This window comes from Myotis nattereri, assembly GCF_964212035.1.
Source record: "Myotis nattereri genome assembly, chromosome: 2".
Taxonomy (NCBI): Eukaryota; Metazoa; Chordata; class Mammalia; order Chiroptera; family Vespertilionidae; genus Myotis; species Myotis nattereri.
Window position 1 is genome coordinate 165924176 of NC_138076.1, and position 24229 is coordinate 165948404.

General features: G+C 37.7%; 1 protein-coding gene across 4 annotated transcripts in view; it reads right to left on the reverse strand.

Annotated features, from left to right (window-relative positions):
• Window positions 1-24229, reverse strand: part of LARP4 (La ribonucleoprotein 4) — a 74774-nt gene that overhangs the window by 25613 nt on the left and 24932 nt on the right. For all 4 annotated transcript variants that reach the window (XM_081082639.1, XM_081082640.1, XM_081082641.1 and 1 more), the window contains 4 exons: window positions 17219-17355; window positions 15628-15731; window positions 12337-12447; window positions 11035-11088 (listed from right to left, as the gene is read on the reverse strand). In XM_081082639.1, coding sequence (XP_080938765.1) covers window positions 11035-11088; window positions 12337-12447; window positions 15628-15731; window positions 17219-17355 — 406 coding nt within the window. The remainder of the gene's footprint in view (window positions 1-11034; window positions 11089-12336; window positions 12448-15627; window positions 15732-17218; window positions 17356-24229) is intronic.

Sequence of the window (24229 nt, forward strand, 5' to 3'; positions counted from 1 at the left end):
TTTATTTCTTTACTTACTGATTTTTAGAGAGAGAAAGGAATGGAGAAGGAGAGAGGGAGAAAGGGGGAGAGGGGGAGACGGAAAGAGGGAGAGAGAGGGGGAGAGAGGGGGAGACATACTTGTTGTTACACTTATTTAAGCATTCATTGGTTGATTCTTATATGTGCCCTGACTGGAATCGAACCCACATCCTTGTTTAGGATAATGCTCTAAACAACTAAACTACCCAGCCAGGGCCAAAATAGTTTGTTTTTTTTTTAAGGATGCACACAGCTATTCCCTGACACTATTTGTAATGTAGGGTCAGGGGTGGAGGACAGACTCTCCTCACCACACACAAACCAACCCAACATTCCATCGATGGCTGAATACATCAGGATACATACACACAACTGAGTAAGTAACCTGCAGATATAAAAAGAACTGAGTAATTGCTCTAAATACTATTATGAAGTGACTCCTAGAATATACAGATTAAAGAAAAAAAGGCAAGGCTGTATCACAAGCTCTTCTCTCGCTAAGTCAGATGGAAATATGAAGACATACTTACATACACATATACAGGGTGTCCCAAAAATGTATACACACACTATGTCTAGATTATATTACATTTTGAAAATAAAATGTATTTTCATAAACAGTCTTTTAAAATATATATTTTTTTATTGATTTCAGAGAGGAAGGGAGAGAGAGAAACATCAATGATGAGAAAGAATCATTAATCGGCTGCCTCCTGCATACCCTCTACTAGGAATCAAGCCCGCAACCCAGACATACGTCCTGACCAGGAATCGAACAGTGACCTCCTGGTTTATAGGTAGACACTCAACCATTGAGCCACACTAGCCAGGCAATACTGTCTTTATAATTATTCAAAGTGTGCATACATATTTTTTGGGACACCTTGTATATGTGTGAATATTTATTGAAAATATTTTGCTTTTAAACAATGCACATACTGAAAATCAAATTTAAAAAAAATCAATGTGTAAAAGTTAAAAGCAAATGGGCCAAAATGTGCATTTATTAATAATATAACAAAGAAATCCTAAGTGGCTTTGAACCAAAATAAAAATCAACTGTGCCCTGGCCAGTTTGGCTCAATTGGTTGAGAGCTTAATCCCTGATAGGGGACATGCAGGAGGCAGCGGATTGATGTTTCACTCTCATACTGATGCTTCTCTCTCTGTCCCTCTCCCTTTCCCTCTCTAAAAATCAATTTTTAAAAAAATCAACTGTTATGGAAGTTCCTTACGAATAACCCAAAAGGCAAAGTATGGAATTTTTCTTAATATCTCAGAATTATATTGCTACTGGTATTGTATTCTGATACTTTGTATGTGACTATGGGATTCATCAAATCAATATTATATTGGAGTCACTGAGGTTTGATTTTCACATGGGAAAAAGGAGAAACAAATGTGAGACTGAAGATGTAAAAACTATGTCACCTGAATTCAAAGCGGAAGCATCAGTATAAAATCATGATGGAGTCCAGCTGGTGTGGCTCAGTGGTTGAGCGTTGCCTTATGAACCAGGAGGTTACAGTTTGATTCCCGGTCAGGGCACATGCTCGGGTTGCACTTTTGATCCCCAGTAGGGGCTGTGTAGGAGGCAGCCAATCAAGGACTCGCTCTCACCATTGATGTTTCTATTTCTCCCTCTCCCTTCCTTTCTGAAATCAATAAAAATATATTAAAAAATAAAATAAAATAAAGACTATCTTTAAAAAAATCATGTATTTTGTCTTAAAAAACAAACAACAACAAAAACACAAGACAAAACATGTATTTAGTCATAATAACTCCTTATGCAAAGCCAGTGAATACAAAATATCATTTCCCCATAAAAGTAACACAGGGACTCCAGAGAGTTGGCTGACCCCAAGTCTTGACACAAAAAATACAAAAGCCTCATCTACCTTGTTGCACTAGAGAGCAAACAAGCTAATGAAAATTATAAGGGTCATAACAAGAGAACTCATAAGTAAATTCAGAGGACAATAAGCACACCAAATATGTTTAAATCTTAAAAAAAAAAAATCTGAATGGTCATTTTTGAAAGTTGCCAGAGAATCAATGCATTATTTTCAAAAACAGGTAATAAAAGCTAGAACCAAGCATTTATCATGCATTATGTCAATGAGATGTACCTCAGGGCAATGAAGATGAGGGCAAGCTTCTCTTTATAGAAGTGTTTCAGCTAATAAACAGAAAACAGATTAACACAGAAATAGTACCTCTTCAACCCTTAATGAATAGAGTTCCCCAAAGAGCAGTAGCAGCTAGCCTGAGAGACATAACAAATATTTTATATGCTTATGCTCTATCTCTCTCCACTGCTCCAAAATCAAATCCAATTCTATTGAAGCCTCTAGATCTAGCTACCAATACAGGGGACAGAGAATCATGTTAAACTACACTCAAGAATATACAGTAGCTAGCCAATTCAAAGATGGACAAAGGATTTGAATAGACATTTCTCCAAAGAGAATATGTGAATGGCCAATAAGCACAAGAACAGATCCTCAATTTCACTAGTCATTAGTGAAATGCAAATCAAAACTACAATGAGATTCCATGTAATGCATTCTTCATTTCAGTTCCTGCAGTCTTCATTTTTGACTGGTTCTTTTTTTCTTTTTTATCCTTGTTAAGTGGTGCATGACTGTATTTGCATGAATAAACAAAAAATTGAATAGTGGAAAAATGGCAGACTAGCTCCCAGTGAATCAATATTTGAGGAAGAAAGAGTGCTTGGACACTTATGACAACTAGTGGAGTGCTTAATAAAGGGAGAGGCGGCTGATCTTACCTAAGTGGGGGGAAAAAAACAAAAACCAACAACAAACCATAGCTACCACTTCCATTCCTCAGTGGCCTGTGTTCTGGGAGTGGCTGCCTGGTGCTAAGGCAGGTTGTGTGAGGACTTTGTCAAATATGCTGGGTGTGTTGTGGTTAGTCTGGTGGCTACCTGAGGGATCTGTGCTGATGTCTGCCTCAATTATGACCCTCTCTGAAGCAGCAGATTCCCAGGTGACACCTAAAACTTTAATCGGCCTAAAATAAGGAAATCTCACACTTTGCAAGAGCATGGATGGACCTGGAGACCATTACACTAAATAAAATAAGGCCAGTCAGAGAAAGACAAATACTATTGTGATTTCATTTCATTTATATGTGGAATCTAATGAATAAACCAGACTCAGTGACAGAGAACAGACTGACAGCTGTCAGAAGAGAGGGGTTGAGGCTGGGTGGACTAGTAAAAGGTAAAGGGACTGAGCAATAAACACAGAAAACTGGTGATTTCCAGAGGGAAAGGGGAAGTGGGGGAGGTAGAAAAGGGTAAAGGAGGGATAAATGGAGATGTTAGGAAACTTGGCCTGGGGTGGTAAACACACAATACAATATACTGATGATGGATTACAGAATTTTACTTCATGAAACCTATATAATTTTATTAACCAATGTCACCCCAATAAATTCAAAAAACCCTAAGAGACAGAACCCTTCACCACCACCATTACCCTATTTGGAGCCAGACATTTATGGAAATCTTTGTCAGATCTCAGGCTGAATGTAGAGAGATAATGGAATAGAAATTTCAGTGACCACAACAAGGAATACACACTTTGCAAAAACAGTTTGGAAAAGTCACAGGCCTTTAATAAGCAAAACATCAGTAATATCTGAGGAGTAGAAGAATCAGATTTCCAGAGTTAACATCTTATAAATACTTAGAATATCCAGTTTTCAACAAAAAATTACAAAACATACAAAGAAAGAAAAAACTACAGTGATTCACGGGGGGGGGGAAAAGTTATAAAAATTATCCTGAGGAAGTCCAGACATTGGCATTACTGGTCAGAGATGTTAAATTTTAAAATATATATTTTATTAATTTTTTTTTTTTTATAGAGAGGAAGGGAGAGGGATAGAGAGTTAGAAACATCGATGAGAGAGAAACATCGACCAGCTGCCTCCTGCACGCCCCCTACCGGGGATGTGCCCGCAACCAAGGTACATGCCCTTGACGGGAATCAAACCTGGGACCCTTCAGTCCGCAGGCCAATGCTCTATCCACTGAGCCAAACCGGTTAGGGCCAGAGATGTTAAATTTTAAATGTGCTCAATGAGCTAATGAAAACTATGGACAAACCTAACAGTAATTAGGAAAAAGATATACAAATAAAATGCTAAAAAGGAATCAGTAAGCATACCTTACAAGAAATGCTAATGAGACTTATTCAGATGAAATGAAGCTAGACAGTAACTCAAAGCCATAAGAAATAAGGAACATTACTAAGGATAATCACTTAGGTAAAGACAAATAAAAGTTACTGTATTTGTTATGTAAGTCCTCTTTTTTCCTCATATGATTTAAAATGGAAATAAAACAATATAAACTGATATCAATGGGCACAAATATACAAAGATGTAATCTGTGAAAGTAAAAAATATAAAGGGGAAGAGACAAAGACGTACAAGAGCAGAGTATCTGTACACTATTCAATTGACATTGTTATAAATTTACGATGTTAACTGTAACCCCCCACAGCGGTTCTCAACCTGTGGGTCGCGAACAATGAAAATACATCCTGCCTATCAGATATTTACATTACGATTCATAACAGTAGCAAAATTACAGTTATGAAGTAGCAATGAAAATAATTTTATGGTTGGGGGTCACCACAACATGAAGAACTGTATTAAAGGGTCACGGCATTAGGAAGGTTGAGAACCACTGCCCCAAGAGAACCACTAAAAAAAAATTTTTTTAAACTTAAAATTATACAGTATAGGTAAGGTGAAAAACAAAATTGGTACACTATAAAAGTTCAATTCAATGAAAAAAAAAACAAAACAGGCAGTTAACTAAGGAACTGAGGATGGAAACGCCTAGAAAACAAATACCTAGTTAGCAGAATTATCTTTCCTGATTAGTAATTACTTGATATGTAAACAGCTTAAACTCTACTAAAGGCAGAGACTGACAGGTTGAATTTTAAAAAAGAATCCATCTATGTGCTGTCTATCATAGATTCATTTTAGATTCAGAGACATTGAAAGCAACAAAATGCAAGCAAATAGTAACCAAAATACAGCTAAGATGGCTTTATTATTATCAGGCAAAATATACTAGGTCAAAAAAGGTTCCAAAAGACAAAGGACATTATATATTGATAAAAGGTTCAATTAAGCAAAAAGAGAAAACAATTGTAAACATACATACATCTACCAACAGAGTCCTTACATACATAAAGCAAACAATGCCAGAACTGAAAGAATACAGTTCTACAATAGAGACTTCATTAACCCACTTTCAATAATGAATAATCAACAGAAGAGCAATAAATAGAGAACTTCAACACTATAAACCAATTGGACCTAAAAAATACTACTTCAAACTCTAGAATATTCATTTTTCTCAAGTGTACATAGGACATTATCCTCTCTAAAATCAGTAAAAATATATTTTTTAAAAAGAAGGAAAAGATTAACTCACACAATGGGAGAAAATATTTGCAAATCATGTATCTGATAAGGGACTAATATCTAAAATATATAAAGAACTACTACAACTCAAAACAAACAACCCAATTTTCAAAAAAGATACACAAATGGCAAAAAAAACATAAAGACTGAACATCATTAGTCATTAGGAAAATGAAACCCCAAACTATAATGACTTTTATGAAGAAAGCAGAAAATAACAAATGTTGATAAGATGTGGAAAAACTTGAATCATATTACATTGCTGGGAATGTAAACTGGTGGAGCTGCTGTGCAAAAACAGTTTCATGCTTCTCAAAATGTTAACCATGGTATTATATTTGCCAGTAATGTCTAGGTAAATACCTTAAATAACTGATAGTTGTATAGCATTATTCATACTAGCCAAAGAGAGTTAAGAACCCATAAAAAGTAATGAAGTTCTGATATATGCTACAACATGGATGAACCTTGAAAACATTATGCTAAGTGAAATAAGCCAGACATGAAAGGATAAATATTGCATGACTGCACTTATATGCAGTCATCTAAAACAAGAGGCCTGGTGCACAAATTCGTGCATGGGTGGAGTGCCTTGGCCTGGCCAGCAATCAGGGCCGTCTCACCCAGTCCAGATGGAAGCCGATGGGGGCTGGGAGGAGGGACCATGGGAGGTTGGCTGACCGCAGGAAGTTGGCAGTGGGAGCACACTGACCACCAGGGAGCAAGCTCCTGTGTTGAGTGCCATAAAGGTTGTTCAGTCATAAAGGTCACTTAAGCTTTTATATATATATAGATTGGCAAATTCATAAAGACAGAGACTATAGATTAGAGGTTACTAGGGGCAGGGAAAATGGGACATTACTGCCTAACTCGTATAGATTTTCTGTTTTGGGTGATGCAAAATGTCTAGAAATAAATATTGGTGATGGTCGCACTACAATGTGAATGTATTAAATGCTATTGAGTTACACACTTAAAAATGGTAAATTGCATGTATGTATATTTTACAATAAAACACTTCAAAATATTTTTCACTGCAATATTATCCTATTATAATAAAAGCCTAATATGCTAAGTGTCTGGTCATCCATTCAACCAATCAAAGCATAATATGCTAATGATATGCTAAGGCCACTCAACCACTCACTATGACGTGCACTGACCACCAGGGGACAGACACTCGGACCTGTAGGTAGCTTGCTGCTGGGGTCCGGCAGATAGGGACTGAGCGAGACGGGCTAGACACACCCTTCCACGATCCCTCCCTGGCTGGCCAACCTCCCGTGTCCCTCCCTTTCTCCAATCGTGCATTGGTGGGGTCCCTTGGCCTGGCCTGTGCCCTCTAGCAATCCGGGACCCCTCAGGGAATGTCGGAAAGCCAGTTTTAGCCTGATCCCACAGGCCAGGTCAAGGGACCCCACTGGTGCATGAATTCGTGCACCGAGCCTCTAGTTATTTATAACAAATAAACAACTTAATGTTTATACATGGAGAAAAATGGATAAATCATGATGTACATGAACAAAGTTGTGTATATACTCAAAACAATAGTGAATAAAGAGATGCTGAAGCTCTATTATGTGTAAGAAGCAGATAAGTGTCTACAGACAGTCCTCGGGTTACGATGGACTCAACATACGTCGTTTCGTGGTTATGTTGCCATCTCCCATTTATTTATAAAAAGAAAAAAGTTCCATCATTTTGATGTATATACATATGTGCTTTATGTTTTTTATTATTTATTTACCACAAGTAAAGGTCAGAAATTGTTATCTTTCTTTTAAGTTTTTTTTACTGTTTCACTTCATTACTGCTGTGTATGTGCTCCATGTGAGTGACATAGGTGGGTTCCGACTTATGGCGAAAATCACGTTATGTCATGCCATAGGAACAGATCTCCTACGTAACCCAAGGACCTACTGTATTGTACATTCCCATTTCTTAAGCTTAAAATTGTGAAATAATAAAATATACAACAGAAATATTTTCTATTGACATAGATATCATCTATATGAAACCCAGATAAAATTTAATATTCCTAGTTACAAAGGCCAATTGAAATGAGATGAAGCACTGTCTCCTAATGAAATTATCAACATATGCAGATATAGATGGACAAACATTCACTTTGTCTCTTTGTACTCTAAGATCACTGCTTTTGAATCACAGGACTTCAGAAATGAAAAGCATGCACATTTCAAAGAAATAAACCAAAACCTCAGAAGTAACTTAACACTCCCAAGATCAAAGAGCTTAAAAAATAAATAAAAAATAAATAAAAATTAAAAATAAAAAGTAAAAAATAAAAATAAAAAAATAAATTAAAAAAAATAAAAAAGAGCTTAAAGCTGAAAACAGCATCAAGGGCTGTAATATAGGACTTCTGGCTCCTGCACCTGTCTTTCTGGGTGCTAGGTCGATTTTAATGAACGATATAAAAAATTAATGTGAATGTGTAAATCTCCTAGCAAGAACACTATGTGATAACTAATCAAAAGAACCATAAATAAAAACCAAATGGCAAAGAAGAAAAATTTTTTATAATGAAATATGTATACATTTTCTACTACACCTGAAATCTCAGGAAAAGTAATAAGCTATAAGAAATGAGAGTAAGGATCAAAATAGTAATTATTTATAGATGATATGATCTCTCAGACAGATAATACAAAGAGCCAACAAACCACTAGATATAATAAAGGAGTTAGGCAAGGTTTCTACATATAATAATGTGTTGTTGTTTTTTTAATCACTAAGACACAACAGAGGGGGGGGAAAGCAACAAAAATTATTTTAAGGAACTAATTAAAAAACACAATAGGCCTGAATTAACAGAGAAATATTCTCATTAAAAAGTTATAATGTTGAATAATGTAGAGCAGTGGTTCTCAACCTTCTGGCCCTTTAAATACAGTTCCTCATGTTGTGGCCCAACCATAAAATTATTTTCGTTGCTACTTCATAACTGTAATGTTGCTACTGTTATGAATCGTAATGTAAATATCTGATATGCAGGATGGTCTTAGGCAACCCTTGTGAGGGTTGTTCGACTACCAAAGGGGTCGCGACCCACAGGTTGAGAACCGCTGATGTAGAGTAAAACTGTCAATTGTCCCCCAGGTAACTGTTGACACTACTGACTTTCCATTTTTTTGAGAGAAAAAAATAAATTAGACCCATCTTATACTATATCAAATTAATTCCAGATGTTTCTAAGTCCTACGTCCAATATATAAAACTTAAAAGCTATTAGAAGACCTAGGAGAATAGTTTTATAGCCTCAATCAGGAAAAGGAGATAATAGTGGGAACAGGCTTAGAGGCAGAGGAAATAAGATGACAACTGGCAGAGAGCTTCATCTGTAATAGGAAAAGTAATACCACCACCTACCACACAGCAATAATGAGATTTAAATACGTCAAGTTCTTAGAATAGTGTCTGACATATAATCTATTAATAAATTTAAGCTCCTCTCATCCTGGTTCTTCTACTTACTAGTTGTGTGAAACTTGGCAGGTAACTCTCATGCCTCACTTTCCTTACCAGTAAAAGAGAGAAAACATGGCTGGTTGGAGCAATTGTTCCATACACCAGAAACATTGTGGTTTGACCCCTGGTTGGGGCACGTGCATATGAGAGGCAATCCATGTTTCTCCAATTGATGTGTCTCTCTCTCTCTCTCTCTCTCTCTCTCTCTCTCTCTCTCTCTCTCTCTCTCTCTCAAGTCTATAAGCATATCTTCAGGTGAGGATTAAAAAAGAGAGAAAGAAAACAAGTACCTACCTTATTAGGTTCTCTTAAGAATTAAATGACTCTACATATAATGGTGATTAGAACAGAAACTGATACACAGTAAGAGCTCAATAAGAATAATGTGTTGCACTTAAAAATAGTATACAGGGTGGGGCAAAGTAGATTTACAGTTGTGAGTGTGTGAAACTGGTTATTTTTGTATAATAATAATACAATAATAAATAATATATTATTGTATTATGTTCCATAAGATCAAGTCTAAATCTACTCTTGCCTCACTCTGTATTACATAAAGAAAGAGGAGCATGTTAAAGTGAGTGAGTGTTCAGGATTCCAATTTAGATAGTAACTCTGGTAGTAATGTGGAGAATGAACTGTAAGGGGGAAATGCTGAAGGTCTCACAGTTAAAAGGCTACTCTAATTATTTGAGTCAACAATGGCAATAATGATTGAAAGAAGTTTTGAAGGCAGATTTCATGTAACCTGAGGATAGATCAGACATGTAAAGAAAGTAAGCAAGTGTCAATTCCCAGGTTTTCTAAATGGTTGAATGTTAATGTAATGATGTAGTGAATTGAGATGAGGATGAAAGCATTACAAATGTTTTCCACTTTGTTACTAAAAAATTATTTCTACTCATTTTGAGATCTGGGATTACCTTACATGTTGTTAGTTAGCATCTAACTAAAACTTCATACTCTTTGAAGTTATGCTTTAGAAAGAAATTGCTGTATAGAAAGTATTTTGATGTCCCATCAACTAATTTTCTGAATTAGCACGTTACATAAGTCAGAAATTTCTTGGAAATCATTATGAGTTTTAGAAAATATTATCCATTTGTGTTTTTAAAATTCTCAAATAGACAAACAACAAAAATCTTTCTTGTTAGATGCTTGCCGGGAGCTGGTCCATCCTTGCTGTTTCAAGGGACCTGGCATATATAGCATACTGTTCTTAATATGTTTGCTCCCCTTAGCGCTGTGTGTTTTAACCAAGGTCACCTCTCCGAGAAAGGTTGTTTCCCCAGGTAGGAATTTTTCCCTGAAGTCAGGGAGGGGATGCCTCTCCTAGAAAGGTTGTTTCCCCAGGTAGGAATTTTTCCCTGAAGTTAGGGAGGGAATAAAACCCCTCAACTAAGTGCCAGGCGGGTAATTAATCACTTTAACTATGAACAATCATGCTTAAGCTACATAATCTTTACTCCCTGGAATGGAGATAAGAAATGCCCTAACCTTTGTAATAGAGATTGACAGGATTAAAATCAACTGGTATAAATACAGATGTAATAAGACAGCAAGACACAGAACTTAGGAGACAGAAAGAAGACAGCACCTACACAGAACCTACAGACAGAAGAACTTCGCTGGAGAGAACATGGCAAAAGATCCTGGACTGAACCTGACTACAGAAATTGGCAAGAGAACCTGACTAGAACCTGGTGACTGAACTTGGCTCGAGAACCTGGACAGAACCTGGCTGGAGAACCTAGCGAGGGAACATGGCTACAGAACCTGGCTGGAGAATCTGGAGAACCTGGCTGGAGAACCTAGCAAGAGAACATGGACACAGAACCTGGCTGGAGATACTAGCCAGAACTTCGCTGGAGATCCAGACCAGAACTTGGCAGGAGACCCTGACAAGAGAACCCGGCTATGATGATCAACTGAACGCTGCCTCCGTGTCATTCCTTCTTCGCCGACTCCGTCCACACCTTTGGGGAACCCTGGACCCGCTGGGGTTGGACCCCGGCAGATGCTAGTCTTACTTACAAATGTTTCTTACCATAATTGGCTTGCCCTGAAATGTTTTAACTTCTTCTCTCAAATATTTAAAAGCCTGTTAACAAAACAGAAAGGAACTTTTATTAGCATTCAAGCATTTCATTAAAGCCATCTTTATTCTATCCAGAGTTTGGTATTAGCAACTACTTCTAAACTAAACAATAAAAGAATTATGAAGGTGATTCCATTATGCAGGTGATATGGAATGAAAAAGAAAAAAATTTAAGATCTCAGCTATAGTTCACCATTTACTGTAGATAAGCTACTATGGATTATTGGAGATAAATGCACAAAATTCCAAACAGACCCAAAATGTCACTAATCTTTTTTCCCCCCAATATATTTTTATTGATTTCAGAGAGGAAGAGAGAAGGAGAGAGATAGAAACATCAATGATGAAGAGAATCATTGATCGGCTGCTTCCTGCACACCCCCAACTAGGGACCAAGCCCGCAATGTGCCTGGACTGGGAATCAAACCTTGACCTCCAGGTTCACAGGTCGACGCTCAACCATGCTGGCTGGGCTACATATTTTTTAAATGGTTCGATCATACAGCCTTCCAAGGTAAAAATTAAAAACAAACAAACAAACAAAACCAGCCCTGGCGGATTTGGCTCAGTGGACAGAGCATTGGCCTGTGGACTGAAGGGTCTTGGGTTTGATTCGTCAAGCGCCAGTACCTCAGTGGCAGGCTCTATCGCAGCCCCATCAGAGCATTTGCAGGAAGCAACTAATTGATGTGTCTCTCTCACATCGATATTTCTCTCTCTGTCCCTCCCCCTCCCTTCCACTCTCTCTAAAAACACACACAAAACAATAGAAAAATATCCTTGGGTGAGGATTAACAGAAAACACACACACACACACACACACAAAACCCTCAAACTGAAAACATCAACAAACAAAAACCAGTAAGTGGTTTTAAAATGCTATTAGACATGTTTCTGTTTCAAAGGAATATTACTTTTCTTTAAGTAGGACATAACATTAAGAGTAAAATCACAGTATCAAAATTTCAAGAATCAGAAAGTTATATATTTATTCTAGGCCTGCTATATAGTAGAAATACTAACTACTAATATATGATTTCCAAACTCCCATGTTAAATTTTTTTGATATAAATTTCTCAAATTAAAACTGAAAAGTCTTTAGGCAGATGATAAAAAATAAAACCATTAATAAGCAAAAACAAAAAGGTGAAGAAGTTGCTCGACAGTGCTGTAAGCACACATTTTCTCAATTAAAATATACCACTTCTTTTATCACTAGTACTGAAATTAGGAGAAAAGTTTTATTCTCACCTGTTGTGCATCCGTGTCTGACTGGAACGTGATATACCAATTGCTATTATGTGCAAACTCACAACTTATCACCTTGGGGCAATTTTCATTCTTGAACAAAGCTTTCACTTCCTAAAAAAAACCCCAAAACTTTAGTTAATTCTAAAAAACATCAATAATAGGTTATTTCTTCTCCTCATGACTTTTGGTCCTTTCTATTTCTTTACTTATTAACTGTTTATGGCTTCTGCCATTTTTCTATTGAGAGCAGATTATATTCTGAAACAAAAACATGTACAGTTATAGCATAAATAGTGTATATAATTTAGGGATGGAGCCCTACTTTATAATCAAAACTGAAGTATTTCACTCCTAGTGGCAAGCTCAATTTTCCTTCCAGAAAAATCTCTCATTGTGTCATAATAAAAAATAAAAAATAAAAAAAGGAAAGAAAGGAAATGTATGTCCTCCCTTAACATTTTCTAGGTGCTAAGTACAGTGGAACCTCAGTTCTTTAATTCACTCAGGGAGGCTGTTCGAGAAGCAATTTGTTAAAAAACTGAAATCCTTTTTTCACATTAGAAATCATGTAAATTGAATTAATCTGTTCCAGTGATTGTGTTAAACTTCCTTATATATAGTACGTCTAATATACTGTTTAATCTATAAACACTTCTTAAATCTATCAAACTACCCTCTACTAACCTTAAAGTCATTTTTCATGTATCACTGCTATTCCTATATCCAAATCAACTATTTTTCTACCTATTCAATTTGCCTGTGATTATTGTTTTGTGAGCATTTTCACACCCGTAGCAACATTAGCACTCTTGATGGCCTCTTAATGTTTTAAAGTTGTGCTATCTTCGATTTCCCTAAAAACAAAAGCATTCTCCCCTTTGTTGCCAGAGAGACATTCTTTGTCATGGTGAAATATCAGTATGAATGGATCCAGAACTTCCTGGCTCATAGGTTGGTGCTCAATCACTGAACAACACTGGCAGGGCCCAAATCTCATTTTAATCTGAATTTTAGTTTTTAGGGCCTAGGTCAACATTCTCTGGCTATTTTAGTCATCTGTACTTGCTTTACTCTTTTTCTTTTTAATGTATTTATATTGATTTCAGAGAATTAGGCAGAGGGAGAAAGAGAGGGAGAGGGAGAGGGAGAGGGAGGGAGGGAGGGAGGGAGGGAGGGAGGGAGGGAGGGAGGGAGGGAGGGAGAGAGAGAGAGAGAGAGAGAGAGAGAGATCAACAATGAGAGAAAATCATTGATCAGCTGCCTCCTGCACGCCCCACACTTGGGATGGAGCCCACAACCCAGACATGTGCCCTGACCTCCTGGTTCATATGACGATGCTCAACCACTGAGTCACACCAGCTGGACATACTTTTTTTTTTTTAAATGAACAGTATGTTGCTGCCTCGTTCCTTCTATTTACTGTTTTCCATGTGTGTGAGCTCTAGTGATAATAATGGGCCTGGCTGGCATGGCTCAGGGGTTGAGCATGGTCCCTATGAACCAGAAAGTCACGGTTCAATTCCCAGTAGGGGTGTGCAGGAGGCAGGCAATCAATGATTCTCTCTCATCATTAATGTTTCTCTTTCTCTCTCTCACCCTTCCTCTCTGAAATCAATAAAAATATATATTTTAAAAAATAATATTTAACCTTAAGAGTGCTTTTATATGCTTGCTACTGGTCTTTATAGAGTAACTTAATTCTCACAAAAATTTTATGAATTACTTGTTACTATTATCCCATTTAACAGATGAGAAAGTAGAGGCAAAAGAGGTCAAGTAACTTATCCAAGGTCATAGAACTGGCAAGTAAAAAGGCTAGAATTCAAATTGAGGCAGTTTGGCTCTAGAATTCAGGTTTGTGTATATACTGTTTCTTAATATTGCAAATATTCTTCCTATTCTGCAATCTTCCTTTCAATTTGTTACTTTTGACAAAGTTCATAATTTTAAATCAAAGATCTCGTGAGAGTTTCTTTTCCAATTTCTCTCACTGCATTCTGGAGATATAATACTAAATGAACTCTGAACAAAAAGATGAACAAATATGTTAGGTGGCAAAAGTTTAACCATTTTAAAAATCGTTAGTCAATTGCCATGTATCAGTTATTAATTAATTCTCCTCTTCTCTAATTTACCATGCCTTAACATGACAACTCAGTGTGAAGCTCTATGGCTTAGTGGTTAAGAAACACAGGCTTCAAAATCAGAGAGATCGCCGAAACCGGTTTGGCTCAGTGGACAGAGCATCGGCCTGCAGACTGAAAGGTCCCAGGTTCGATTCCGGTCAAGGGCATGTACCTGGGTTGCGGGCACATCCCCAGTAGGAGATGTGCGGGAGGCAGCTGATCGATATTTCTCGCTCATCGATGTTTCTAACTATCTCTCTCCCTTCCTCTCTGTAAAAAATCAATAAGATATATTAAAAAAAAAAAATCAGAGAGATCAAGTTCAAATCCAGATTCTGTTATTTAAACAGCCCAAGCGTCCTTAGCTAACTTATTTAACCATCCTAAAGCTCAGTTAACTTTGTCTGTATAACAGATAATAAAACCTGAGGCTTTAAATAACTGAAGTATATTGCACAATACTTGGAAGAACCTAATTATCAAGTAAATGCTATTATACATACTTTATTGTATAAAAGAGCCTATTTTTGGATTATACTGTTTCATTCAAGTATTATTTTATTTTTGTACCTGTACTATATTATCTTCATAACTGAAGCTTTGCTTTAATGTATAAATATTTTTTTATTGTTTTCTGAGAGGAAGAGAGACAGACAGAAACATCAACGATGAGAGAGACTCATCGATCAGCTGCCTCTTGCATGCTACACACTGGGGATCGAGCCTGCAACCCGGGTATATGCCCTGACTGGGAATCGAACCATCGTAGCTCATAGGTCAATGCTCAACCACTGAGCCACACCAGCTGGCTGCTGCAACTTTGCTCTGTATTTTGCTAACCAGAAGGGTTAGTCCTGACCCATTAATCCTTATTCATATTTTTCTTCTTCATTTCTTTCAGATAAATCTCAAGTTTCCAAAAGCACATTTATATTTTAATTGCCATTCAGTCAAATCAATAGATTGCAAGTTTCAGTCTCCCCTTCTAAGAACATACAATCATCTCTTCTTCCTCCCTCTGCACCATTCTTCGAAGTTTACAAAACAAGTTAGTGTTTATCCTATTCACAGAAACTGATGAGGACACGGACACATTCTGCTTATTTTAACTCCTCCAATTTAAAAGGTAAAGAGAACTCAGCGTTAACAATGCTTAATAATTTACCTCTACCGGTGTTGTCTCAGGAATCTCTCTAAGAATCACGATACAACGCTTATGACTTGGTCTCACTTTCTCACCCTTCTCATCAACTTGTACCATGGGAGAGGCTGAAATTTTAAAAAAGATTTCATTCAAAAGTGACAAGTAGAGATAGTAATGCCATTAAAAGTAAGCTATTCATTTCTACATCCAACTGAATAAATTAGCAGAGGTTATTATCCCAAAGAAATTAAGTTGTAGAATTAAAGATTAAAGTTACAATAAAATATTTTAAGATTATACAAAGAACACTGTCAAATATTATTCTTTGAACAAAAATATTCAGAGTACCTGCTTTGCGATTTGCCACTGTGTTGTGGTTGGGGGGAAAAAAAGCCTTCAAGGAGCATGCAGCACATAACTAATAAGGCAATTTCTCCATACACAAATACCACATTATTTATTCCCTACTTGGGGAAATGCAGTTAAGTTTTAATATGTGAAGAAACTCTTCTTAAAATTACAGTCTAAGAAGTGGCTTGCCGAGCTGGTTTGGCTCAATGGATAGAGCGTAGGCTTGAGGACTGAAGAGTCCCGGGTTTGATTCCAGATGGCGAACTTGATCCCCCAGTAGTGGGCGTGCAGGAGGCAGCCCATCAATGATTCTCTCTCATCATTAATGTTTCTCTCTCTCCTTCTCCTCTCCTCTCTAAAATATATATTTTAAAGTGCTTAAACCAAGAATTACGCACAAGATTGGATCATTTTAAGAAATGATGTCTGCACAAACCACTCAGATTTCACAAAATTATTTTTTAGCCTTCTGAGAATGAAAATCCTCTACTCCCAAGTAGTAAGTCTATTATTGAACTTGCTATATTTAATTTTTAAACATTTCCAGCAACATATTTTATATCAAAATTAAGATCTGCCTTTATTCAGTCAAGTAGTTAGCAAAAACCACATGAGAGGTTACCAAGAAATACTTATTAGATACAAACATCATTAAAAATTCTTAGAACCTCAAACAAAATATAAATTCCTTACCAAATTTTACAGCAGTGTTTGTCAAACTGTAGGTTACAACTCTTTAATAGGCTGTGAATCAGTTTAGACTAAAAGAAATGAGTTTGTTGTAAGCATTTAGAATTAATCTGTGTAGCATTTGTTATGTGTGAGTATATAGTATATGTACTGGACTGTGATGTAAAATGTACTACATGGGTTCAAAGGTTTGAAATAGATTGCTTTAAAGAGTGTGAAAATGCTAAGTAAAATAAGCCAGTCAGAGAAAGATAAATATTACATGACCTCACTCATTTATGGAATATAATGAACAACATAAATTGATGAACAAAAACAAAAAACAGATACATAAAACTTTCTAATAGCCCAGAAAACTGAGATTTAATTTCTTATATGTGTAACTGGGTATCAAGATTAACAATGAAGGTATAAAATTACTATAGAAGCTATATACCAGTCAGTAAAGATAAATGTTTGGAATAGAGTAGCAAGAAATAGGAACTTAAAACAATTCCCTGTCTAATCAGAAATTAAAAGAGCATTTAATTTTTTGACTTAAAGAATAAGCTAAAAGGTATGCTTTACATACATCTCAATACTTCAAGAATTATTTCGGGGTCTGTGGTTAGCTTTTTTATTTCTTCCATGTTGGCAACTGTCCAAATTGGAATGAATTGATCACTGTCCATTTGAGATATCAGGTAAAGGTCCTTTGACAAATTTTCTCTGGGAAAAATAAACAGAATCAACAGTATTATAAAACAAACAATTCCATCAACAAACGACAAGTGCTGTAGAGGATGTGGAGAAAAAGGAACACTTGTGCACTGCTGGTGGGAATGCAGACTGGTGCAGCCACTATGGAAGACAGTATGGAGTTTCCTTAAAAAACTGAAAATGGAACTCCCATTTGACCCTGTGATCCCACTTCTAGGAATATATCCCCAGAAACCAGAAACACCAATCAGAAAGGATATATGCACCCCTATGTTCATAGCAGCACAATTCACCATAGCTAGAATCTGGAAACAGCCTAAGTGCCCATCAGTAGATGAATGGATTAGAAAACTGTGGTACATCTACACGATGGAATACTATGCTGCTCTAAAAAGGAAGGAACTCTTACCATTTGCAACGGCATGGATGGAACTGGAGAGCATTATGCTAAGTGAAATAAGCCAGTCAATGAAGGAAAAATACCACATGATCTCACTCATTCATGGATAATAGAGACCATTATAAACTTTTGAACAATAATAGATACAGAGGCAGAGCTGCCTCAAACAGATTGTCAAACTGCAGCGGGAAGGCCGGGGAGGGTTGGGGGGCAGGAGGTAGGGGGGTAAGAGATCAACTAAAGGACTTGTATGCATGCATATAAGCATAACCAGTGGACATAAGACATTGGTGGATAGGGGAGGCTAGGGGACTGTCTAGGGCGGGGGGATAAAATGGACACATATGTAATACCCTTTGTAATACTTTAAGCAATAAATAAAAAAATAAAAATAAAAAAAAAATTCCTTAAAAGCACCTACAGAGATGCCTTATTCACTTTTGTCACTAAGTCTAGGAAAACAAAATTATGCTATAGAAATAACACAATTATGAAAACATATAATATACAACAAATGCGCTTTAAAAACTTCCAGAAAGATTCTGAATCTCCAAATACACTGGGCCCAATAGTTTGTTTACTTTTTTATTGAATTTATTGAGGTGACATTGGTCAATAAAATTGTATAGGTTTCAGGTGTACAATTCTATATTACATCATCTGTAAACTGTACTGTGAGTTCACCACTGCAAGTCAAGTCTCCTTCCATCACTATTTATGCCCCCTATACCTTTTTCTACCACCCTTCACCCACTTCTTTCCCTCTAGTAATCGCCATACTATTTACTGTCTGTGTCGCTGAGTTTGTCTGTTTTGTTTTTGGCTTAATACCTTGAACTTTTGGGCCCAACAGTTTTGAACAAGGAATTGTATGGAATTATATTAATATGAAAAGAGGCTTGAGAGAAACTAAGATGGCGGCATAGATAAACACCGGGAAATTGCTGCTTCCCACAACAATTGATAAATGCATCAAAAACACAAGGTGGACATCATCCAGAACTACAGGAAGGCTGGCTGAGTGTAAATTCTACAACTGAAGGAAAGAAAAGCACACTGAGAGCCAGAGGAGCTGCGGAGGTGGAGTGCAGAGGTACGGGGGCTCGCGCACGCGGAGAGGGTCTGGCACCTGAGGGCGCGGCTGTCTTTTTGAATCCGGAGGGAGACACAAGCTCCCAAGGGCTCTGAACTCCGGTTCCAGGAAGTCTCTGGGAACCTAGGACTCATACTGGGAGAAACAGGACTGTCTGGCGGCGGGCGAGCTTGAGAGCGGCTTTCCCTCAGAGGACACTGAGACTCGTGACTCCTTAGGGCAGGGCTGAGGCTCCGCCATAGCTGCTTGCTCCGCCCTTTGATTCCTTGAGACCCCGCCCCGCGCAGAGGCTTTTGCATATGAATGCCCCGGCCATTTGAAACCTGTAATTACCTAACCGCAGCCGGGCCAGATAGACCCAGAGCTTCCAAGAGAAGGCCCAAGGCCCCACAGTGGGTTGCATTGCTACACAGCTGAGCATCATCAGGGCACTTCCAAACTCCAAAAAAAGGAAGGGGAATCTGCAGTTCTCTTCGTAGTTCCTGCTGTGTAACCTCAGGCAGAGGCTAAATTAGCACCTCCTTAGATCCAAGAGCCACTGTGCCCAGTGGTCAGAGGGGGACCATCCAGATCACAACTCCTCAGATCCATAAGGGACACACTCAGGGTGCAGTCTCAGTGAGCACCAAAGCCCCACTGAAGCAAGTCTTGCCCCAGAAGGGTGTCTCCAGCACATAAGTTCTCCCACTGCAGACACAGCTGATTCTCACTGCCAATTGGCCTGGAGGTCAATTCCTCCCAGTGATCCTACAACAACCAAGGCATAACTACAACAAGACTGTACACAAAGCCCACAAGGGGGTGCACCAAGAGTGTCCACCTCAGGTAACTGGGGAGGCTGAGCCACTGGGCCCTACAGGACACCTAGCACACAAAGCCACTCTATCAACACAGGGAAGCAGCCAAAATGCGGAGACAAAGAAAAAGGTCACAAATGGCAGAAATAGAGGAAAGCAAACGACTGGATATAGAGTTCAAGGCCACGTTTATAAGGTTTTTCAAGAATTTTATGGAAACCGCCGATAAATTTAATGAGTCCCTCAATAAGTATAGTGAGACCATGGAGGACATGAAAAGGACCAACTAGAAATTAAGCATACACTGACTGAAATAAAGAATAATATACAGAGATCCAACAGCAGACAAGAGGATCCCAAGAATCAAGTCAAAGATTTGAAATACAAAGAAACAAAAAATACCCAACTGAAAAAGAAAAAAGAAAAGAGATTCCAAAAATATGAAGATAGTGTTAGGAGCCTCTGGGACAACTTCAAGCGAACCAACATCAGAATTATAGGGGTACCAGAAGAAGAGAGAGGGCAAGATATTGAAAACCTATTTGAAGAAATAATGACAGAAAACTTCCCCTACCTAGTGAAAGAAATAGACTTACAAGTGCAGGAAGCGCAGAGAACCCCAAACAAAAGGAATCCAAAGAGGACCACACCAAGACACATCATAATTAAAATGCCAAGAGCAAAAGACAAAGAGAGAATCTTAAAAGCAACAAGAGAAAGACAGTCAGTTACCTACAAGGGAGTACCCATACGACTGTCAGCTGATTTCTCAACAGAAACCATGCAGGCCAGAAGAGAGTGGCAAGAAATATTCAAAGTGATGAATAGCAAGAACCTACAACCAAGATTACTTTATCCAGCAAAGCTATCATTCAGAATAGAAGGTCAGATAAAGAGCTTCACAGATAAGAAAAAGCTAAAGGAGTTCATCGCCACCAAACCAGCATTATATGAAATGCTGAAAGGTATTCTTTAAGAAGAGGAAGAAGAAAAAGGAACTCTTACCATTTGCCACAGCATGGATGGAACTGGAGAGCGGATAAATACCACATGATCTCACTCATTTGTGGAATATAATGAACAACATAAACTGATGAACAAGGACTGATCCAGAGATGGAGAGGCATTGATTGGACTGTCGGGCTTTGGAGGGAGGGCAGGGGAGGGTGGGGGTAAGGGGGAAAGATCAACCAAAGGACTTACATGCAGGCATATAGGCCTAACCAATGGACACGGACAACGGGGGGGGGGGGGGGAGGTAATGGGACAAGTACACATATGTAATATCTTAATCAATAAAAATATATTTTAAAAAAAAAGAGGCTTTATGCCGAAACCGGTTTGGCTCAGTGGATAGAGCGTCGGCCTGCGGACTGAAAGGTCCCAGGTTCGATTCCGGTCAAGGGCATGTACCTGGGTTGCGGGCACATCCCCAGTGGGAGATGTGCAGGAGGCAGCAGCTGATCGATGTTTCTCTCTCATCGATGTTTCTAACTTTCTATCTCTCTCCCTTCCTCTCTGTGAAAAATCAATAAAATATATTTTAAAAAAAAATTAAAAAAAAAAGAGGCTTTATATTGAATTTAAAAGTAGGATACAAAATATTATATAAAGTGTAGTCCCATCTTATAAACACTTTATCACTGATGTTAGAATATGCAGTTTAAGCCATGAGTTGGATCGTGAAGGATTTTAAGTTTCTGAATGTTAGCATTTACTTATAAATATGTTTGATCTTTAATTTACATTTAAATAATAAATTTAAAATATTAAAAAGTTAAGACTATGCCCTAGCAGGTTTGGCTCAGTGGGTAGAGGGTCGTCGGCCTGCGGACTGAAGGGTCCTTGGTTCAATTACAGTCAAGGGCATGTACCTTAGTTGCAGACTCCTCCCCAGTCTGGGCCCTGTTCAGGGCTCGTGCAGGAGGCAACCAATCGATGTGCTTCTCTCACATCAGTATTTCTCTCTATTGTTCCTTCTCTTCTACTCTCTCTAAAAGTCTATGGGAAAATATCCTCAGGCGAGGATTAAAAAAAAAAAGCTTTACACAGTGTCATAGCCAATGAGGTTTATCCAAGGCACGATTACTAATTAAAAAAAAAATTAAGACTAAAGATTCTTTAAGATACATTTAAAAAAAGAATATGTAAACACTTCTATCTTACACATAAAATATTATTTAACAAACTAAAGTAAAATAAAATCCATACCTTATTCACATCAAATCTTTAAAGCAGTCTGGTTATAAATATCTAGAAGTCTATGCTTAAAAGCCACCATCTTAATGACCTATTTAAAACTGAAACCACCCAAGCACTATTGATGTCCCTTCCCTTGCTTATACTGCTCTATTTAATATTTTTCCATAATGATTATCACCAAACACTTCTAATTTGCCTATTTGTTACTTTTACTGTTTTGCCCACCAACCTCCCCAGAACCTCCCCAGCCAGAAAGGGTCTTTGTTGTTCAAACGTGTTTCAAAGCCCTCGTGCTTGGCAAAGAGTAGGATCAAATGCTTTTAAATTAAAATTATATTAAAACAGCGTAGTAATTACTTTTTAAAGGTTACAACTGTCAACAGGTGGTAGTTATTTGCTTTGGGAAGAAAACTGAGAATACAGGGGAAATCAGCAAAGGTTAAACTCAATTCAGCACCAAAGGAGTAACATACTAGTATCAGCATCACCCTAATAAAAAACTTTTAAAAAAATAAGAACTTTAAAAATGAGAGAGAGAGAGAGACAGAGAGAGGAAACATCGATTTGTTGTTCCACTTATTTATGCATTCATTGGTTGATTCTTGTATGTGCCCTGATGGGGGATATCGAACCTGCACCCTTGGCACAGTGGGACCACACTCTAACCAAATGACCTACCCAGCCAGGGCTGAAAAATTCTTTAAGAACTTGAAAATAAAACAACAATAAACATAATATTTGCATAACTAAAAAGTTGTACCCTGAATTTACTGATTTTCAGCAGGTCTATTCTTATAAAACATGGTGTCAAACCCTTAAAGAAACTGTACTTCACAGAAGTAAGTCAACTTAATGGATATAACATCTAAGATTTGAACAATTATGACTAATATATGACATGTACTGATGGCCATTTAACTGACCTACAAATGTCAATCAATCGCCCAGCTGGTTTGAACTGTAACACAGTGCTGAGCAAAATGTGGTAATTATCGTAAGCAAGAGCTTCCACTGCAACAACTAAAAACGCTTGAAACAATTACGTGTTCAAAGATAAAAGAAGAGCTATGGAAGCTACAAGGACAAAATAAAATTCCAGAAAGATGATCTTTCTTTCCTGAGGGCATGTGCAGATCCTGGAGCAGAGTAAAACCAGCAAAGCTTTCAGCAGTTGCACAGGACTGGAATTAGGAATCCGAAACTAAAGAAGCCCTCCAACACAACTGTGTTTACTTGAGTTCGAAGGACAAGAGATGAGAGACTGGGAGTCAAGTGGAAAAGATAAAATCTCTGTGGTCTTGTGGAAGTTCCAGGGGGAAAAAAGAACGAACATTGCATCAAACACAAGACAGGTTTCCTCCACAAGACATTTTCCAGATGTTAGAGCTGTATGAGGTAAGAGGCTAAAGAGCTAATCTCAAGCCTCTGAAGAAGACAACTCAATCTCCCTTGATGTTTCAGAACTGAGGTAACAGAAAACTGCCAACTTCTAAATCAAAAGCCTGAGAAGTCCATGCCTAAGAAATATACATAAATTAGAGGTGAACAAAATCTAATTAAAATGGCCACTCAGCCCTGACCTAGCTTGATTCCTGACTGGATTGAAGCAGTCATTCTGCTTCTGCCTACCAGAAGAAAGCTCAAATATTTTCTAGAGGGAAAAATTATATCACTTGCAGCTCCTAGCTTCTTTTGTAAGTAATGCCCAGCATATAATCAAAATTTATGACATGCAAAAAAGACAGGAAAATTATGACAGAATCAAGAGAAAAAACTCAAAATATTAGCAGACACACAAATGATCCAGTTAATAGGCAAAGATTTTAAAATAACTATTATAAGTATGTTACAGAAAATGAACTGTATCTGACTGGAGAAAAAAAAGCCAGAAGGTTCTTGCTTTTTTTATATAGTAGGGCCAATACTAGATTATGAAGACAAAGAAGGAAAGGGAGATATTTAGGATGAGGAATCAATTAAACCTAAGCTGAGAGTGTACTGTGTCTAAAGAAATAAAAAAACCTTTTTCAAAAGCAGCCTGAGGTGACCTCCGAAAATAGTTCATTCCTCACTTGACCCAGAAAACCCCACAAAATCATGCAAATCAAGAGGTTCAAATCTTCCTGTTTGCTTTAAAAACACTCATGAGGCCCTGGCCAGGTAGCTCAGTTGGTTAGAGCGTTGTCCCAATACACCAAGATTATGGGTTCAATCCCTGGCCAGGACACATACAAGAAGCAACCAATGAATGTGTAAGTGGAACAACAAATCCATGTCTCTTTCTCTCAAATCAATTAAAACAAAATTGTTAGCCTGGCCAGTGTGGCTCAGTGGTTGAGTGTTGACCCATGAACCAGGAGGTCATGGTTCGATTCCCTCAGGGGACATGCC